Here is a 21,665-nt window from a genome sequence, read left to right on the forward strand (position 1 = left end):
TTTTTCTTATATATCACTCTTTTATGGATATGCAAATAGTCAGCACACTTCACTCTCCTGTGGCCCCAGTCAGAAGACATTTCCAACAATGCTTTTCACAAAACACACTGCAACTGTGACAACTGGCAAATTCCTCACGAAAACACAGAACTCACTGGATGGTCTCAGATTTCTTAGAAGCCTCTTCAGTAAACAAATTAGCACTGAACAACTACAATACAGAAACCTGCACTGAACAACCACAACAAAGAAACTGACAAGAAGCCACAACAAAGTGTAAGAAATATCTGCAACAAAGAGAGTGATGAGCAATAACTGCAACAAAGAGAGTGATTAGAAATAACTGCAACAAAGACAATAGAAATAAACAATGTAATAAAGAAATTAATAAGAAACAAGTTCAGTGAAGACATACTTTACCCTTGAAAGCTAAAAAATTAATTTTTTAAAATAAAACCTGTCCAATTTAAAAGTGGAAGCTCTCCTTTACAGAGAATATTGTACTACATGGTACTAATCAACAGAAAAAAAACCTAAATTTTCTGGAATGTAACAATATTATGAGAAAGGATCAATGATTGTTTCACAGCCTGTGCCACATGTATCCTTCCCACCAATACCAGCTTTTCTCAATTGTGTAGGTGGGAACTTTCCATGCAATACATCCTACATTCCCGTAACCATCCTGGCCTCAACCTTCGTTAGTCACTGTCTTCACACATCCAGCCCCCTCCCTGTTCCCATTCGAGCACTCCACAGCTGTCATATCACCGCCACACCCAGTCTTTCTCTCCTGCCCTCCATCTAAACTGCAGCACTTCACTGTCTGCTACCCCCACCATACTATTCCTCCCCCTCCCTGTCCCAGCCTCCTCCTTACCCCCACTCAGTTGCCACTCCCATCACGCACCAGTGTCGCTGCTCGCAGTGTGGTTTCAGTTGCCTGAAACTGCAGACATGTGTGCGAGTTGCATTTGCTTGTGTGTGTGTGTGTGTGTGTGTGTGTGTGTGTTGACAAAGGCCTTAATGGCCGAAAGCTGTAATTGTGTGAATCTGTTTTGTTGTGCCTATCGCGACTCATTATCTCAGCTATATGGTGAGTAGCAGCTTTCCTTCTCATAATATTGTTAAATTCTATCCTGGATTTTCCATTGTTTGATATATTTGTGTAAATATCATAAAAATTTCATGAATGCTATCAGCGTCTTTCATAAGAAGCTTACAGCAACACATTTATATTAACCATCATACGCCAGCCACCAACTGAGCTTTGTTCAGAATGAATATAGCACATGTCAAAATGGTGAAGTTTTCAACAAAGCCCATAAAACTGACAAGCTGGAAATTGTGAATTTACTATGGTGTATTTGAAAGATGGAAGAAAATGGCTTTACAGTTATTAACATTTAAGAAGTGTAGCAGCATCCGCCAAGAGGACATGCAGCAGTGCCAGCAGCAGCTGCAGCAGCAACAGTTGTCTGATAAATAGTAAATGAATTTAGTCTTTGTTTCTTTTTTTTCCCCACTTGCTTCTGCAAAGAAGTGAACTACACATGTATTTTACCGTGTAGACTAGTGGTTAGAATATTAATTGCAGTTTTGTTTTTGTATATGTCTCATGAATATCCTTGTTTGGGCGGCTTCCTAGTGTTAATTCTCCCATCACCAGAAGTTCCATCACACCACTAAGTTTTACTTTTGTGCTAGTAGACAGCATACAGTTTAGATCAGTGCATTCTAGTTTGAATATTTATCTCGTGCAGTAACTTTTTGGTAAACAGGGTTTCTAATAACAGGTATCTGTAAATACATCAACTTCAAAAGAGAAATTTGTTCTGTTTAATAGCTTGCGGTCTCAGTGTTCAATGAAAAACTTGTGCATCAATTTTCAATGTTTATTCTCATCTGGTATATTTTGTATACATTTTAAACTCGGTAGCGCCATTTGAGACCTTATATCTATTTTATACAAAGTACGATATGGCTAGGGACTGTGCTTGTGAGCGGACACAAGGAGAGTCCATAAACAGCTGAAAGCTGTGTTGGCTACCATAGACAAGCTTCTACCTAATGCTCAAAGTTGCAGTGACATCAGGGCACCAGTGACAAGACCTGTGACACCTTTGGTGCCACTGGAATCCCCTGTTGAGACGAATGTCGCTGCAGCTTCTGATATGCAACATCTGACTGGTCCGTCCTCATCCCAGAATGGGTGGCAGACAGCGGGGGGTTCCCAAGTCACTGGGCGGAAGGCAAAAGAGGGCGCAGGCTGTGCGACTGGCTCCCTACATCTCAGCAACAGGTACAAGGTGCTACCCAGTGGTGATAACTCTGGGCCAGCAGAGCATGCCTCTCCTGTTGGGCAAGCCATCGATTTTTCTGCCCAGTCCGGACAAGCACAGAAGGTGGTTATGCTTGCCATTGGGAGCTCCAGTGTTAGGTGAGTGATGGAGTCCCTCAGGGAGATAGCAGGCAAGGCAGGAAAGAATTCCAGTGTACATTTGGTATGTTTGCCGGCAGGTCTCATCCGCGATGTGGAGGAGGTCCTGCCAGCAGCTATCGAGTGCACTGGGTGCAACCAGCTACATGTAGTGGCACATGTCGGCACGAATGACACATGCCAGTTGGGGGCTCTGAGGCCATCCTCGGCTCCTTTCAGCGGCTGGCTGATTTAGTGAAGGCAACTAGCAATGCATGTGGGGTACAGCCTAAGCTGTCTATTTGCAGCATCGTACCCAGGGTTGATCACAGTCCTCTGGTTTGAAGTAGAGTGGTAGAGTGGAAGGTCTAAACCAGAGGCTCAGACGACTCTGCAAGGGTATTGGATGCAAATTTCTCGACCTGTAGGGTTCCCCTTAATAAGTCAGGCATCCACCACAAACAAGAAGTGGCTACTAAGGAGTGGAGTACATGTGGTGTGCACATGGGGCTTTTTTTCAGGTTAGAGAACCCTTCCCTTGGGATCAAAGACAATTTGCCTGTTAAATCAGCCGCAGGGACCTTAGAGAATCTTCATCCTCGCAAATCAGATATAGAAAAGATGAATATGATTTTAATGAACTGCAGGAGCATCCACAGAAAGGTCCCAGAATTAGTATCACTTACTGAAGATTGTAATGCGCAGATAGCATTTGGAACAGAAAGCTGGTTGAAACCAGATGGCAATGATAACAAAATCCTAAGCTCAGATTGGAATGATTATCATAAGGATAGATTAGTCACCAATGGTGGCAGCGTGTTTATAGCAGTAAAAAATACGATAAAATCTGGTGAGGTTATCACAGATTCTGAATGTGAATTAATCTGGGTGAAACTGAGAATCAAAGAACGATTAAAAATGGTGACCGGATGCTTTTATAGACCACATGAGTCAGGATCTGTAGCTGTAGAGTGCTTCAGACAGAACTTGCAGAATATCTTCAGTAATTTTGGTTGGTTGGTTGGTTTGGGGGATCAAAGGGACCAGACTGCTACGGTCATCGGTCCCTTTTTCCAAAGACAAAGAACACCCACAGAGAATAAAAACGAGGAACAGAATAGAACACAGACGATACAAAACAAGAGAAACTGAGACAAAGACAAGACAAAACGAACTAAAACCACACAGAGTGTGACGGTGGTTGGCCGACCATAGAAATAAAAAAAGGAAAAGCCAACCACTGAGAAACACGTTAAAAAATCAGTTTAAAAGCATAGGCCAAAGGCCAGAATCAACACAAAACAATAACAGAAAATAGAAACACTCAGATTAAATGATAAAAGCCCCCTGCCCGAATAAAACGTAAAACTAAGTCAGCCATTGCGGAGTCGTCTGTTAAAAGGGCAGGGAGCGTATCAGGCAGCCAAAATGTCTGCCTGACCACAGCTAAAAGGGGGCAGGCCATCAAAATGTGGGCCACCGTCAAAGCCGCCCCACAGCGACATAGAGGAGGGTCTTCCCGGCGCAGTAAGTAACCGTGTGTCAGCCGGGAGTGGCCAATGCGGAGCCGGCAAAGAACTACTGAGTCCCTGCGAGTGGCTCGCAGGGATGACCGCCACACAGCCGTCGTCTCCTTCACAGCACGCAGTTTATTGCGCGTCGTCAGTTCGCGCCATTCATCGGCCCATAGCGCCAAAAGTTTGCGGCGGAAGACTGCCCGCAAATCAGTCTCTGGGAGGCCAACATCAAGAGATGACGTCCTCGTGGCCTCTTTCGCCAGACGGTCAACATTCTCATTTCCGGGGATCCCAACATGGCCTGGGGTCCACACGAAGACCGCAGAGCGGCCGCAACGCGCAAGAGTATGCAGGGACTCATGGATAGCCATCACCAGACGGGAACGAGGAAAACACTGGTCGAGAGCTCGTAAACTGCTCAGGGAATCCCTACAGATAACGAAGGACTCACCTGAGCAGGAGCGGATATACTCTAGGGCTCGAAAGATGGCGACCAGCTCCGCAGTGTAAACGCTGCAGCCAGCCGGCAAGGAACGTTGTTCGGAATGGTCCCCTAGAGTGAGCGCATAACCGACTCGACCAGCAACCATCGAGCCGTCGGTGTAAACAATGCCAGAGGCCTGATACGTGGCCAGGATGGAATGAAAGCGGCGGCGGAAGGCCTCTGGAGGGACTGAGTCCTTCGGGCACTGTGCCAAGTCGAGCCGAAGGCAAGGGCGACGAACACACCATGGGGGTGTATGCAAAGTAGCCCGGAAAGGAGGTGGAACAGTGAAAACCTGAAGCCCAGAGAGAAGCTCTTTGACGCGGACCGCTATTGTTTCAGTAATTTTCCTGATCATGTAGTTGTAATAGGACGTGGCTTCAACTTGCTAAGAATAGATTGGGAGTGTTATGCCATCAAAACTTGTGCCAGAGACAGGGATTTGTGTGGCAGTGTTCTGGATGTCTTGTCTCAAAACTACCTTGTGCAGATAAGAGAACCAACTCGTGAGGGTAATGTCTAAGACCTCCTGGCAACAAACAGATCTGATCTGAACTTATCTAATCAGTCAACGTAGAGGAACATATCAGTGATACTGAGGCTATGACAGCATCTATGATGATGGGTCCAGGAAAATATATTTGCTCAGCAAGGGTGACAGGATACAAATTTCAGAATATCTCGGCAGTCAGCATGATGAGCACGAAGATGTGGAGAACAAATGGAAAAAATTCAAAGACTTCATTCAATATGCCCTACACAAGTATGTTCTGAGTAAGGTTTTAAAGGATGGGAAAAATCCACCATGGTTTAATAGCCATATTAGAAAAGCCCTACGTAAACAAAGAACACTTCATCTCAGATTCAATGAAGTGAAAACCTAGCTGATAAACAAAAGCTGAACAAATCGAAAATGAGCAAGAGGAGAGCAGTGAGAGAAGCATTCAATGATTTTGAAAGTATGACATTATCAACCGACCTAAGTAAAAACCTTAAGAGATTTTTGTCCTAGGTAAAATCAATAAGTAGGTCAAAATCATCTATTCATTCTCTCAGTGACAACACCGGCACCGAAACAGAAGTTTACAGAGAGAAGGCCGAAATACTGAATTCGATCTTCCAAAGTTGTAGCACCGTGGAAGATTAAAACACTGTCCCTCCTTTCAATTGTTGTACGAACATCAAAATGGCAGATATTGAGATGGTCGATCGCGGACTTGAAAAGCACTTACAGTCGCTTAGTAGTGGAAAGGTGTCATGACCAGATGAGATACGTATAAGATTCTGTAAAGATTATGCAAAAGAACTTGCTAACCCTCTAGCAGTAATTTATCGTAGATTGCCTGAGCAACGAAAAGTACCAACAACTGGAAAAAAGCGCAGGTCATTCCCGTTTTTAAGAAAGGCCACACAATTATAGACGTATATTGTTGACGTCAATCTGATGCAGAATTATGGAACATGTTTTGTGCTCAAGAATTTGACATTTTTGGAAAATAAACATCTCCTATATAAAAATCAACATGGATTTCCCAAACAGTGATCCTGCGAAACTCGGCCCTCTCTGTTCCTCAATGAGATCCACAGCGTAGTGGACAATGGTGCTCAGGTTGATGCCGTGTTCCTTGATTTCAGTAAGGCATATGAGACCATAATGGAAAAAATATAAGCTTACAGAGTATCGAAGCAGACTTGCGATTGGATTCAAGACTTTCTTGCAGACAGAACTCAACATGACGTTCTTAATGGAACAAAATCGACAGATGTAAAGGTAATATCCGGAGTACCACAGGGAAGTGTAATAGGACCGTTGCTGTTTACAATACATATAAACGATCTAGTAGAAAGCGTCAGACGGTCTTTAAGGTTATTCGCAGCTGATGCAATTGTCTATCCCAAAGTAGCAACGCCAGAAGATAGTAAAAATTTGCAGAACGACCTGCACAGAATTGATGCATGGTGCAGGCTCTGGCAGCTGACCCTGAACGTAAATAAATTTAACATATTGTGCTTACGTAGGAAAAGAAATCCACTACTGCACAGCTGCACTATTGATGACCAACAGCTGGAGACAGCATCTGCCGTAAAATATCAAGGCGTAACTATCCAGGGCGATCTTAAGTGGAATGACCACATAAAACAGATAGTGGGAAAAGCAGACACAAGACTCAGATTCATCGGAAGAATCTTAAGGAAATGTAACTCATCCACGAAAGAAGTGGGTTATTAGGTGCTTGTTCACCGAATTCTTGAATACTGTTCATCTATCTGGGATCCCTATCAGGTAGGACTGATAGAGGTGATAGAGAAGTTCCAAAGAAGAGCAGCGTGTTTTGTCACGAGATCATTTAGCTGGCGAGAGAGCATTCGGAGATGCTGAACGAACTCTACTGGCAGATGCTACAAGAGAGGAGTTGTGCATCATGGAGAGATTTGCTATTGAAATTTTGGGACAGTACTTGTCAGAAGGAGTCAGACAACACATTACTTCCCCCTCCCCCCACCCCCATACATCTCGCGTATTCACCAACAGGAGAAAATTCAAGAAATTAGTGCTAATACAGAGGCTTACCGACAATGCATTCTACCCACGCACTATTCGCAAGTGGGACAGGGTTGGAGGGATAAGATAGTGGTACCGAAAGTAACCTCTGCCACACACCATTAGATGGCTTGCAGAGAATGATGTAAATGAAGAAGGCTCTACAGCAAATACAGTGAAATACGTAATTTCCATAAGAGAGCTCAGTCCGCATCTTATTATCAGCAAATGGAAATGGTTCTGAGCCAAGATTCTAAGACATTTGCATTGCTGTATATTGATTTTGATGAAAATTATGCTTGTGTTTATCAAGTTGTTGTTGTTGTTGTTGTTAGTCCAGAGACTTGTTCGATGCAACTCTCCATGCTACTCTATCCTGTGCAAGCTCCTTCATCTCCCGGTACCTACTGCAACCTACATTCTTCTGAATCTGCTGAAGTGTATTCATCTCTTGATCTCCCTCTACGAGTTTTATCCTCCACACTTCCCTCCAACACTAAATTGGTGATCCCTTGACGCCTCAGAACACTTCCTACCAACCAATCCCTTCTCCTAGTCAAGTTGTGCCAGAAATTTCTCTTCTCCCAAATTCAGTTTATACCTCCTCATTAGCTATGTGATCTACCCATCTAATCTTCAGCATTCTTCTGTAGCATCACATTTCGAAAGCTTCTATTCTCTTATTGTCTATACTATCGTCCACGTTTCACTTTCATACATGGCTACACTCCATACAAATACTTTCAGAAACGACTTTCTGACACTTAAATCTACACTCAATGTTAACAAATTTCACTTTTTCAGAAACACTTTTCTTGCCATTCCTAGTCTACATTTTATATCCTCTCTACTTCGACCATCATCAGTTATTTTGCTCCCCAAATAGCAAAACTCCTTTACTACTTTAAGTGTCTCATTTCCTAATCTAATTCCCTCAGCATCACCCGATTTAATTCGACTGCATTCCATTATCCTCGTTTTGCTTTTGCTGATTTTCATCTTATATCCTCCTTTCAAGACACTGTCCATTCCGTTCAACTGCTCTTCCAAGTCCTTTGCTGTCTCTGACAGAATTACAATGTCATCGACGAACCTCAAAGTTTTTATTTCTTATCCATGAATTTTAATTCCTACTCCGAATTTTTTTTTTGTTTCCTTTACTGCTTGCTCAATATACAGATTGAATAACATCGGGGAGAGGCTACAACCCTGTCTCACTCCCTTCCCAACCACTGCTTCCCTTTCATGCCCCTCGATTCTTATAACTGCCATCTGGTTTCTGTACAAATTTTAAATAGCCTTTCGCTCTCTGTATTTTACCCCTGCCGCCTTCAGAATTTCAAGGAGAGTATTCCAGTCAACATTGTCAAAAGCTTTCTCTAAGTCTACAAATGCTACAAACATAGGTTTGCCTTTCCTTAATCTATTTTCTAAGATAAGTCATAGGGTCAGTTTGCCTCACGTCTTCCAACATTTCTACGGAATCCAAACTGATCTTCCTCGAGGTCGGCTTTTACCAGTATTTCCATTCGTATGTAAAGAATTTGGGTTAGTATTTTGCAGCCATGACTTATTAAACTGATAGTTCAGAAATTTTCATGCCTGTCAACACCTGCTTTCTTTGGGATTGGAATTATTATATTCTTCTTGAAGTCTGAGGGTTGTTTACCAGGACAAAATGTAAAGTGCATATTGAGCAGAAGCACAAGTTAGAATTTTCACTGTGTCATTGTCGCATTCAGCTTCTCATCAGCCAATTGTTGTTGTTTCAGACGGGTTAACCCATTCAAAGGATACTATGATTGTGTACATTAGCAACGTACTGTCAACTGTACCGGAACATGTGAGGGTAGTTTCAATGTGGTCAGATGGACCTGCCTTACAATTTAAAAACAAATATATTCCTGCTGCTGTAACTCAACTTCAATCATTCTACAATGTGGAATGATTGAAGTTGAACATTTTTTACTGCATCCTACAGTAAAGGAGCCGTAGATGGAATTGGTGCAGTTGCGAAACAGAAAGTGTGGAATGCAATAAAAAATTCTTAGACGGTAATGCACCAACTTTCGCTCAGGCAGCTGCAAGTACAACTTAGCAGGTTTTTCATGTGTCTACTGACGAAATTCAAAGAATCAATGTGAAACTTAATGTGACTCAAATATTTTCTTCAGCATTATCAGTATCAAACATGAAAAGCATTCACTACTTTCACTACAAGAAAGGAGTACTACAAACTTATCTGCTGTCTCCAAAGAATTTCCCTGCTCCAGATCATCATACTGAAGAAATTATAGAGTGTGAAAACTGGAGACTGTTGCAAAGTAGAATACTGTGGTAAATTCTGTGCTGGAGAAGTGTGTGCAATTTTTGGAAATTCTTACCTAATCAGTGCATTAGACGGTACTGGTCACTATTGGAAATGACCTGCAGAATGTGATGAGATTCTTTACACACAGGACAATATTATAACGAAAATTAATTCACCTGATACCAATGAAGGAGGATATTTTTAGTTCTTTGACTTTTGATTGAATTTACAGGTTTTTTTTCCCAAATGTCTTGCTCTTGTAATTTTTCATGGTGTTTAAGAAGTGGAATGTTAATCTTCAGTTTATCTTATTTGGTAAATAATGTCATATTTTGGTTTCTCTGCCCACAGGAAAAAGTTTTTCCAACCGTAAGTACCAAGTAACATGAGTCACATAACATTGAATCATACACTTTTCTCAATATATTACAATATTTTACAAGGTATAAATATTCTTAGAAGTCTGTAACTGTGTCATTTGAGTGTCAATCTAATATGCATTTTCTGTGATAAAATCAGATCCAGACTCCTTACAGTTTGAGGACACTTTTGACCTAAAACATACATTAACAATAGGATGTCCCAAATTTGTAAAAAGTCACAATATCAATTACATTCTTGTTCTTTAATTCTAATGCTTTCCCTGCTTTAATATTAATTTCAGATCTTTGCCTGAATAACATAACATATGATGATTTACAAAAGAAGATATAGATTTATAGACTGATAAAAAGTCAAAATAATGAAATACTGATTTCAAAATGTAACTTGAGTCGCCATGGAATCTCCATCAGATGAATTCCAATTCTGGAAACTTCAGAAAAAAAAAAAGAGAGAAAAGCGTGAAATACCAAATTTCCCCGACGATGACCAGCACTTCACAAATAAATTATTACACAGTTAGATCATAACATGAACAAAGCACCAATTTCTACTGCTATTTCAACAATTAACCACAAAAGGAGTAAATGAATGAGAGAAAGAGAGTCACAGGGTTGGAACAGAATGTTTATTACAGTATTGTGAAATCATTCATATTAAACACTAAAACTCACTTGAACTGCCAATCAGCATGACATGCTTGTTTTGGAGCAGCTTCTGCATATCATTTTTGGTAAAAATATCACACATTCTGCCAGCAAAAATATGTTTCGGAGAATATATGCACCTGGTGGAAAAATCACCTTATTAATATCATAAAAGGTGTTCTTATTGCCTAAGTCTGTCAGTAAAACCAAGCAGATAATTAAAAATGTGAAAATTAAAGGCATTCACAATAGTTTTTAATAAATTCAACCAAATAAATGCAGTGCAACATGCCACATAGCTTTCATGAAGTGACTACCTTAATCAATCAACAGGTGCCTGAAAAGGAAATTAAAAACCATTTCTAATGTACTCAATCAATCCATGTGACAGCAATAAAATGTTCAGACCCCGCTGGCAACATAACAGCTAACTACAGCTTAACAAAAATGATACAATTTATCACATGAGGCTGGCAGTAGTATTGACATAGATGCCAGTAATTCATCAAATCATGCTTTCAAGAGGTGAGCAGGAGAAGGCGTTTTGCTAGATATTAAATAGTTCGCTTCCCAGTAAAAAAAATATGGTAACATCCTGATCATTTATAGTTGACTGAGCATATAATGATCCCTCACAATTGCAGTGGACTGGTTGCGGCAGCTTTGCTGGTCTACCTCAACCAATCGTGTACTACAATTTTTTTTAAAACATCTCTATGATGACACTTCAGTATTGTCACAGCTCCATAGGCTGCTACCATTTTTGCCTGCAGCTGTTATCATTTCACAGATGAAAGCTAACAGCAGCACTGTGAGCTGACCAGGATGTTTTAACACCATCTCAACTACAGTACACGGTTGTCTTGAGCTACTTTTTTCATACAATTCAATATCTATCTTTGAAGTTAATTTTATTATCTACTTGCTGCATCCAGCCACACACTGCTGTGGCTGTCTGGATGGAAAAGAAAAAAGCACAAGTTTCTAAAGCATTTAATTTCACAACGTTAGCCTGTACGCTGGCACCATAGCAGCAGATAATGGAATGACTGAAACTGGGTGGTGCTTTGCAGTTGCTAGAAACGTGTGGGTATTGAATGTAAATCCTCGCTCCTTCCCTCCCTTCACTCTGTCCACCTCCTCCCTCCTCCCCCCGCCCCACTCAATTCATCACCTCTTCCCTCTATATCCATTTCCTCCCCCGCCCCTTTTTCTGTCCTCTTTCCCCTCTCTCTGAACTTTGTATTTTTTATTGTTATCGCAGATCAAACCTCGATTGGAAACTGAAGTTGCTTAAAAGAAAGGGTAAATCGGTTGGGATCACTGGTATACAGGGCATGAGAGACACCTCTCGAGCTGCTGGATCTGTGAGGACAGTAGCTTCAACGAGAGTATTTCGCATAGTTTTAATCTGTGAATGAGCAGTATTACAATGTTTTAGATGATACAGATTGTGCAGTAGTATACGAATCTTAGGCCAATAGTCCATAAATGCATTGCCGTTTGAAAGAATATATGTGTGTCTGAAAGTTTATTAGTGTAGTCAGTCATGAACTTCTTCGGGCCTTTGGTACCAATGATTTGCCTTCATTCAGAAATAATTGTTAAAGAAAAAAAAATGCAACATGATGTGCCATTTACGAATTACTTAACATCTGCAAGGCATATTTTAACTGGTAACGAGCATTTCAAAAGTGGTGCTTCTTGGACCCACAGATGTCTGAGCATTACCACATTTTAGCATGGGCAAGTGCTTGAATTTGCACACCCAATGACTGGATTGCCAATGCTAAATAATTCAGAAAGGGCACAACCTACTGTACTTGTTTCTTAACAATTATTTCACAGCACAACCTTCCCTACACACCCTTACATATATATTTTTCAAACATGGCATTCTAATAGGTATACAAAAAAAGACAAACATCTTTGAATACAATGTTGTATCACAATTTCAAGGCAATCTGTGAAGTACTTTCTGAGATTTTGAGTAAAAAAAATATACATTTTTATTTATATACATTAAATTTCTTACATTGCTAGATAACTGATTAACACTTTTTACAGTTGAATACCTTATTTCTTTCTGTGCCACACTAATGCAGAGTGAATGTTGGTAAGAGTCATTTCTCTTATTATGAATATTACTGTTGTTTCTGAAATGTGACTGACTATTGACAGGGAACTTCCTTGTGAGTAAATGTACTTTGATACTGCTGTCAGAATGCACAGTTCTTTAATGAGCTTTCCAACAGATTCTGAAATGAACACAGCATATTGTCCTTCTTACATGCTTCCGTGCAACCAACATTTTCCTCTTAAGTAATGAGTTACCCCAGAAAATGACACCATATGACACTAGTGAATGAGAACAGAAAAGTCAGTCAACATTTTCATCTAAAAAATCTGACATTATCCAGTTCCCAAACTGTGAGGCACTATGCCCCATGGTGCCAATGGTGTGTTGCAAAAATATTACAACTTTAGACACTTTTCATAACAGTAACAGATAAGGAGAACAAATAAAAATCCACTGACTTATGTTCACAATCTGTTACAAACTATGTACCATGCACCTCTCTGGGAGACACCACCTTGACGAAGCACTGTCCGTGCGGGTGGAGAGGCTTGCGTATCCGTGGGAAGCTGAGGGCTATGCCAAAGGTAGAGGACCTACTGCCGGAAAGGCCTCAGCCGATGTATCAGACTAAGAGTGTCCGACAACGTCCCATCTTCCCTACCCACTCCTAGTCTTACCCTATTCCCTGACCCAACCCAAAGTGTATTGCAATCCGTGCTGAAGGGTGCACAGCACATGGGAAGATGTGTCACAAACGGAGCCTCAGGGACACCGGGAAACCTCCCTGAGTAATTAGCCTTACACCACGTGGGGTATTCGTGGTGTGGACCTTCTAGATCCCCAAATCTTGGGGGGCCAACATGGACACGACTACAGAAAAAGAAAAAGAAACTGAGGGGCAAATTGAGACCTCAGATACCCAAACATCGGGGACTGAACCAATGGAAGGCACTTCCACTACTGAATCAGGGTCTAGACCTGAGCCAGAAGTGGGAACTGTAACCGAGAAGCTAGACCAGATTAAGATCAAAGGCTTGTCTGGGGCCCAAAGGAGGAAGCTACTCAGGGAACAGAGGAAAAAGGAAGGAAAAGAATGGCTTCCCAAACACAAGTGGAGGGAAGTAAAGGGACTAGAGCCCAAGGCTCCCAGGAAAAAACTGTCTCAGGCTGAAGGGGACAAGCAAAACCCCACAATGTCAAACACAGGTAGTAACAGGATAAGGGAGGAATCAAAGACTCCCTCCTCCCTGGATAAGCGAGTCCAGAAAAAACCGAGACAAGAAATAGGGAAACAGACCTATAGTACTGCAGTCTCGGTTTTCAGGATGGCAGTTATCCAAGAAGGTTATCCACTGGTGGCCATTACCTCGCTGCAGGAGGAACTAGTACAGATGGCCCTCTTTGAAAAGATTGAGGGGGACGCTGGCCCGGGTCCCAACTTCAGGAGGGTCAATCTAGATCGTGGTGCACTCATTTTTGTCTGTGAGGGGGTGCACACAGTAGAATGGCTCAAGGACAAGGTGCCCGTGATGTCCCCATGGGAAGATGCGAAGCTGCTGGTCAAGATGGCAGCGGAGCTTCTTAAGACCACAAAGATATCATTATGGGTACCCAAGATCCTTAAGGAAGTCTCTCCCAAGACTCTGTTCGAGAAAATAGGGGCCCAGAACCCAAAAGTCCCGACAGAAGACTTGACAGTGATTAACCAGAAGGTTGCTCTGGAAGAACGAACGCTGGTGGTGGAGGATGGTGAGAAGTCCCTGAAGGCGATGCGGGAGCAGGACCTGAAACTGTTTTTAGGGTTCTCGCAGGTCACCGTCAGGGTTCTCAAAGACCTCAAAGATGGCAGTAAGACGGAGCCTGGAGGTGCTGCAGATTAATCTGCAGCACCGTAAAGGGGCCTTTGCTGCCCTGAGCCACTTCCTGGGGAGACAGGAAGTGGACATGGCCCTGATACAAGAACCCTATTTATACAAAGGAGGTGTATCGGGCCTCAGAGGCACTGGAGGTAAGCTGATCTATGCTAGGAATCTAAGAAACTCCAGAACATGCATCTATGTTAGAAACAGCATTTCTTTCATGCCAATGATGGATTTCTGCTCCAGGCACTTAGTGACCATCACAATGCAGCAATGTGAGGAAGGTATCATGAGGGAAATTGTCTTGGCCTCATCATACCTTCCTTACGAAGACAGTTCTCCCCCTCCCTTGGAGGTGAGGAGACTGGTAGAGACTTACCATCGGCAAGGTGACCAACTTCTGGTGGGGTGCGACACCAATGCCCACAACCTAGTGTGAGGCAGCAAGGACACCAACAGTAGAGGTGAGTAGCTTCTTGAATTCCTCTTAGCTAACAACTTAGAGGTCCTGAATAGGGGCAATGAACCTACATTCAGGAACAGGAGAAGTAAAGAAGTAATTGACATAACATTTGGTTCCATGACGATGGGTAGCTATGTCAAACAATGGCATGTGGTGTTGGAGCCATCCTCATCGGACCACATGTACATAAAATTCAAGGTTGAAATGGGAATCAGACAGACCTTGACTTATAGAAATCCCAGGAAAACAGACTGGGAGACATATAGGAGGGACCTTGACTAGGGCTTATCGGAAATTAAAACCATGATAAGGAAGCCAATAGAATTTGAGGAAGAAGCAGAGGTTGTTACCTCTGCCATAGTGACCTCATATCAGGACAACTGCACAATCACCAGGAAGTGCACAAATAGGAGTATTCCTTGGTGGAATAACAAATTGGAAACGCAAAGAAAACAGGTATGGAGACTGTTTAATATTGCGAGACGTAAAGGACAATGGGCTAAATATCGTGAGGCCCTTGTCAGTTACAATCTTGCAATAAGACAAGCAAAGGAGGCATCCTGGAAGGCATTCTGTGAGGAAGTGGAAGGCACAGCTGCACAAGCCAGACTTCACAAGATTCTCACTATAGTACCAACTAATCCAGGATGTATGTTGAGGAAGGAGGATGGGGAATATACAAAGACAGCACACAAGACACTGGAATTGCTCCTCAAAACTCACTTTCCTCAATATGCTCTGCTGGATAACACAGACCAGTATGTGACCCCAGAGAGACAACGGTTCTCAGACACTCAAAGAGAGGACTGGGAATCATCCAAGGAGTGTGTGAATTTCAACCAAATCCAGTGGGCGGTGGGAACATTCCAGCCATTCAAGTCACCTGGCCCAGATGGAATTTTTCCAGCTCTCCTGTAACAGGCAGGAGGAAAGCTTATAAGAATCCTATGCAGACCATTTAGGGTTAGCTTAGCAGTAGGAATCATTCCCAATGTTTGGAGGGCAGTGAAGGTTGTTGTTGCTTCTCTCTCTCTCTCTCTCTCTCTCTCTCTCTCTCTCTCTCTTTTTTTTTTTTTTTTTTTTTTTTTTTTTTTTTTTTTTTTTTTTTTTTTGGGGGGGGGGAGAGGGGGGGTTTAAGTGCGTCAGTCACAATTGTTAGAGCACATAGAATCTAGTAAAACTCAAGGGGGAGGGGGGGGGACACCAGAAAGTCCTTACAAAGATGCAGATAAAATAAGTAAAAGAGTTAGATGTCTTTGGACAAGCCAGTCAAAGTTATAAAACGAAGAACACGAGCAGCTGCTCGAGCATCATCAGCTAAAATATCCGGTAAAGTAGATGGCAGGGACAGGACAACACGAAATTGACTAAAGCGGGGACACGACAATAAAACATGGCGCACTGTTAATGCTTGACCACAAGGGGCTGGGTCACCAGAGAGCAGGCAGCGGTGGCTAAACCGGCAATGCCCAATCCGCAACCTGGTCAGAAGGACCTCTTCTCGCCAAGATGGTCGGGAGGAGGTTGTCCAAGCAGTTGGGAACGGTTTGCATGCCCGGAGCTTGTTTCCTTGAAGGGATGACCAAGTATCCCACCACAACGACTCAAGCCTCTTACAAACAACCCCACTAACGTCAGGTGAGGGGACACAATGGAAGGCTGGCCGAGGCAGGAGGACTGCAGCCTTGGCTGCAGCATCAGCAGCCTCATTCCCAGGCACTCCTACATGTCCGGGAACCCACAGAAAAGCTGACAGGAGAGCCATCATCAGCGAAAGAATGGAGGGACTGCTGGATCCGTTGCACCAAGGGATGGACCGGATAGGGAGCACCAAGGCTCTGAAGAGCACTGAGTGAATCAGAGCAGAGTACATACGATGAATGGCGGTGGCGGCGGGCATACTGAACTGCCTGATGGAGAGCAAAAAGCTCGGCCATAAAGCTGGAACATTGGTCGAGGAGCCGGTATTTAAAGGTGACGGCCCCGACGACAAAGGCACAGCCGACACCATCGTCAGTTTTGGAGCCATCGGTGTAAATAAAGGTGTGACTGGCAAGTCGCGCACGAAGTTCGACAAACCGTGAGCAATACACTGCAACCGGAGTACCCTCCTTCGGGAGCGAGCTGAGGTCGAGATAAATATGAACCGGAGCCTGGAGCCAAGGTGGTGTCGGGCTCTCACCCTCTCTGAAGGTGGTAGGGAGGGCAAAATCCAATTGTCGAAGCAGGCGACGGAAGCGGACTCCACGGGGCAGCAGGGCAGACACATACAACCCGTACTGACGGTCGAGAGAATCGGCGAAGAAGGACTGATAAGAGGGGTGGTCGGGCATTGACAACAGCCGGCAGGCATACCGACACAGCAGTACGTTGCGCCAGTAGGTCAATGGTAATTCGGCAGCTTCAGCATAAAGACTCTCGACGGGACTAGTGTAGAAGGCTCCGGTCGCAAGACGTAACCCCCGATGGTGGATGGAGTTGAGACGGCGTAAGAGGGATGGCCGAGCAGATGAGTAGATGAGTAGACGAAGCTCCCATAATCCAGCTTCGATCGGACTATGGACCAATACAAGCGAAGCTGGACAGTGCGATCCGCTCCCCAAGATGAACCACTAAGAACTCTGAGGACATTAAGGGAACGTGTACAACGGGCCGCCAAATAAGAGACGTGCGGAGAGCAACAAAGTTTCCTGTCCAATGTGAGCCCTAGAAACTTAGTTGTTTCCACGAATGGGAGAACAACGGGACCGAGATGTAAGGATGGCGGAAGGAACGCTTTATATCGCCAAAAGTTGATACAAACCGTCTTCTCTTCAGAGAACTGGAAGCCATTTGCCACGCTCCATGAGTATAGGCTGTCTAGACAACGCTGAAGGCAGCGCTCCAGGAGGCATGTTCTCTGGGCACTGCAGTAGATCGCGAAGTCATCGACAAAGAGAGAGCCTGAGACATTAGGGGGAATGCAATCCATAATTGGATTGATCGCGATGGCAAAAAGGGCTACGCTCAAGACGGAGCCCTGAGGCACTCCGTTCTCCTGGAGGAAGACGTCGGACAATACAGAACCCACACGTACCCTAAACTTTCGATCTGTTAAAAAGGAATCAATAAAAAGGGACAGGCGACCGCGTAGACCCCACCTGTGCATAGTGAGGAGGATACCTCCTCTCCAACAGGTATCATAAGCCTTCTCCAAATCGAAGAACACGGCTACCGTTTGGCGCTTTCGCAAAAAGTTGTTCATGATGAATGTCGACAAGGTCACAAGGTGGTCAACAGCGGAGCGGCGGCGACGAAAGCCGCATTTAACATTGGTAAGTAGCCATCGAGATTCAAGAATCCAGACTAACCGAGCGTTAACCATGCGCTCCATCACCTTACAGACACAGCTTATAAGAGAAATGGGGCGGTAACTAGAAGGAAGGTGTCTATCCTTCCCAGGTTTGGGTATAGGAACAACGACGGCGTCAGACCAACGCATGGGGACCTGACCTTCGGTCCAGACGCGATTGTAGGTACGAAGAAGGAAGCTTTTGCCTGCCGGAGAAAGGTGTGCCAGCATCTGAACGTGAATGGCATCTGGCCCCGGAGCAGAGGACCGGGACAGTGCAAGCGCACGTTCGAGTTCCCGCATAGTAAAGGGGGCATTATAAGTTTCCAGATTCAGCGAGTGGAAGGAAGGTCGCTGAGCCTCTTCTGCCTCTTTCCTGGGAAGGAAGGCAGGGTGGTAATGGGCGGAGCTTGAAACCTCCGCGAAAAAGCGGCCAAAGGCGTTGGAGACAGCCACAGGATCAACAAGGACCTCATTACCTGAGGTCAGGCCAGGTACCGAGGAGTGGGCCTTAATGCCCGACAGCCGGCGCAGGCCACCCCAAACGACAGAAGAGGGAATAAAACTGTTAAAGGAGCTGGTGAAAGAGGCCCAACAAGCTTTTTTGCTGTCTTTGATGACTCTACGGCATTGCGCTCGGAGTCGTTTGTATCCAATACAATTCGCCAACGTAGGATGGCGGCGAAAGGTGCGTAAAGCACGTCGTCGAGCACGGATAGCGTCTCTACAAGCCTCATTCCACCAGGGGACGGAAACACGATGTGAAGAAGAGGTAGTATGAGGAATGGAACGTTCGGCAGCATTGATGATAACAGCCGTGAGATATTCGACCTGACTGTCACAACTGAGAAAATCGTGGTCCGGAAAGGTCGCCAGGGAGGAGTAAAGTCCCCAGTCAGCTTTCAGTATGTTCCAGCTCGAAGGACGTGGGGATGGAGTGTGGTGCAGGAGACGAACGACACAGGGGAAGTGGTCGCTCCAATAGGTGTCAGAAAGGACATATCACTCGAACCGACGGGCAAGAGTGGTATAACAGATCAAGAGGTTCAAGTGGGAGTAGGTATGAGTAGAGTCCGAGAGGAAAGTCGGGGTGCCAGTATTGAGGCAGACAAGATTGAGATGGTTGAAGACATCCGCCAAGAGGGAGCCTCTTTGACAGGATGCAGGAGAGCCCCAAAGGGGATGATGGGCATTGAAGTCGCCAAACAATAAAAATGGCGGAGGAAGCTGAACAATCAGGTGCATCATGTCAGCCCAACTAACTGCAGATGACGATGGACTGGAGACGGTACAAACGGAAAAAGTAAAGGCAGAAAGAGTAATACGGACAGCTATTGCTTGGAGTGGGGTGGTCAATGGGATGGGATGGTAATAGACATCGTCCCGAACGAGCAACATGACCCCACCATGAGCTGGAATACCGTCCACAGGGGTGAGGTCATACCGCTCCGAGGTATAGTGGGTAAAGGCAATACGGTCAGTTGGGCGCAACTTGGTTTCCTGGAGACCAAGGACGAGCGGACAGTGCAGGCTGAGGAGCAGTTGTAATTCCTCCCGATTAGATCGAATACCTCTTATGTTCCAATGTAACAAGGCCATCGCTAGTCAGAAAAAAGGGGGGGAACGAGACGGGGGGAAGAGCTGGTCACCTCGACGGCTGCGGAGGGCCAGGTTTCGAGGGAACAACGTTACAACCGGTGGGAGGCGGATCTTGTTCCATCGAGTCGGCGCCAGCTGCGGCCGCTGTCCCGGGTTGCGTAGGAGGGGCAGCATCATTTGCCGACGAGAGGCCAGCTGAGCGCCTGGCAGCAGAGCGTCCCGGCGAAACTGAGGACGGCCGGGAGCAGCGACTCACGGATGGAGCGTCAGACGAAATGCGCCGGGGTGGAGAGGGGGATAGAGACTTCTTCTTGGAGGCCTTCTTGGAAGTCTGAGGAGGCACAGGGATGGTGGGCTGGACCCGAAGAAGGTCCTCACGCGCGGGGTCCGTTTTGGAACGCCGGACCTCGGAAGCCGGGGTCCGGAACGTTTCCCCGATGGACGCCTGAGGAGAGGGGGGGTGGCCGCAGGGGCAGAGGGGGTGGGGGCCACGGGGGAGGAGGATTTGGAAGGGAGGGATTTGGGAGGCAGAGGCATAGAACCCGGATGGGGGGAGAGGGTGGAGGGGGGACAGGATAGGGGTGAGGATACTGTGGAAGGAGTGGACACGACTGAGGCAAACTAAGTTGTCAACGTCACGGGATGGAGGCGGTCATACTTCTTCCTGGTCTCAGAATAAGAGAGACGATCCAAAGTTTTGAGTTCTTGAATCTTCTTCTCCTTCTGATACGCGGGGCAGTCTAAAGATCTAGGCGAGTGGATGCCAGGACAATTAACAGTCCGAGGTGGTGGGGTGCATGTATGTTCCTCACGAAGAGGACGTCCACAATCGACACAAAGGGGCTCAGCCTCACACCGTGACGACATGTGCCCAAAGCGCAAACACCGAAAGCAGCGCATAGGAGGCGGGACATGTAAGGTCGCAGGTCCCACCGGTAGCACATCACCTTTACCTTCTCCGGGAGAACGTCCCCCTCGAAGGCGAGGATAAAGGCCCCGGTGTCAATGCGACGGTCTTTGGGGCCGCGCTGGACTCGCCGGACGAAATGCACGCCTTGGCGCTCCAGGTTGGCCCTGAGCTCCTCATCAGATTGCAGCAGGAGGTCCCGATGAAAAATAACCCCCTGCGTCCTATTCAGTGCCAGATGCGGGACAATGGACACTGGGATGTCCCCTAGTCGGTCGCACGCCTGGAGCGCCGCCGACTGTGTGGCGGAGGTGGTCTTTATAAGAACGGACCCCGAACGCATTTTACTGAGAGCCTCAATTTCCCCGAAGATGTCCTCGATGTGCTGAACAAAGAACATGGGCTTGGAGGTGGCGACGTACCCCCATCGCTCCGATAACAGACCAAATAGCGGGGGAAGTACTTCGCCCAAAGCCGGCGGGCCTGTCCTTCCTCCCAGGGAGTGGCCAAGGGGGAAAGGGCAGGAGAACCAGAACCAGAGACAGTACCTTTCTTTTTAAAAGACTCTGACGCAGAGCGACCTGATACATGTTGACGTTTCATCTGCGAAACATCCGCCCCGATGCCACCCACTCCGACCAGGGGCTCTCCCCACGGGCGCCACCCAGCCTCAGCAAGGGCCACCTGGCAGGACGACCGTTGCCGGGAGTCCTGATGCCCCAAGGAGACGGGCATCTACTCCTTGGCCGACGTGGGGAGGGTGCAGCTCAGGTATCGGCAGTACGATCCCTGTGTTGTCAGGAGGCTACAACCTAGAGGGTACATGACGACCCCACCACAACGGGCTGGCTACCGTGCTGGATTTCGGGTGCCATGGAAAGTCCATCATGATCGTAGGTGCAGATGGGGACGCACTATGGGCGTAACTTGTACAACCCATCAGGCGTTTAGGCCCAATTTGAGGAATAGTGGGTATGGTTACAACGCCGTTACAATGCTGAGTGCCAAGGTCTTAGTGCACGGAGGACCAGTGATACACCACGTAAGGCGTCCTTCCCCAAAAGGCTCGTACTTCTGTAGAATTTTGAAAAATGGAGGTCAAACCCCAAGGGGGACCATCACATG

General features: G+C 45.5%; 1 protein-coding gene across 2 annotated transcripts in view; it reads right to left on the reverse strand.

Annotated features, from left to right (window-relative positions):
• Window positions 1–21,665, reverse strand: part of LOC126260083 (PC-esterase domain-containing protein 1A-like) — a 282,597-nt gene that overhangs the window by 223,399 nt on the left and 37,533 nt on the right. The window contains exon 2 of one of the 2 annotated variants that reach the window (XM_049957291.1): window positions 10,329–10,441. In XM_049957291.1, coding sequence (XP_049813248.1) covers window positions 10,329–10,404 — 76 coding nt within the window. In that variant the 5' untranslated portion in view covers window positions 10,405–10,441. Of the gene's footprint in view, window positions 1–10,328; window positions 10,442–21,665 lie in introns of those variants that run through there. The other variant, XM_049957292.1, reaches the window with a different exon arrangement.

Source organism: Schistocerca nitens, chromosome 5 (assembly GCF_023898315.1).
Source record: "Schistocerca nitens isolate TAMUIC-IGC-003100 chromosome 5, iqSchNite1.1, whole genome shotgun sequence".
Taxonomy (NCBI): domain Eukaryota; kingdom Metazoa; phylum Arthropoda; class Insecta; order Orthoptera; family Acrididae; genus Schistocerca; species Schistocerca nitens.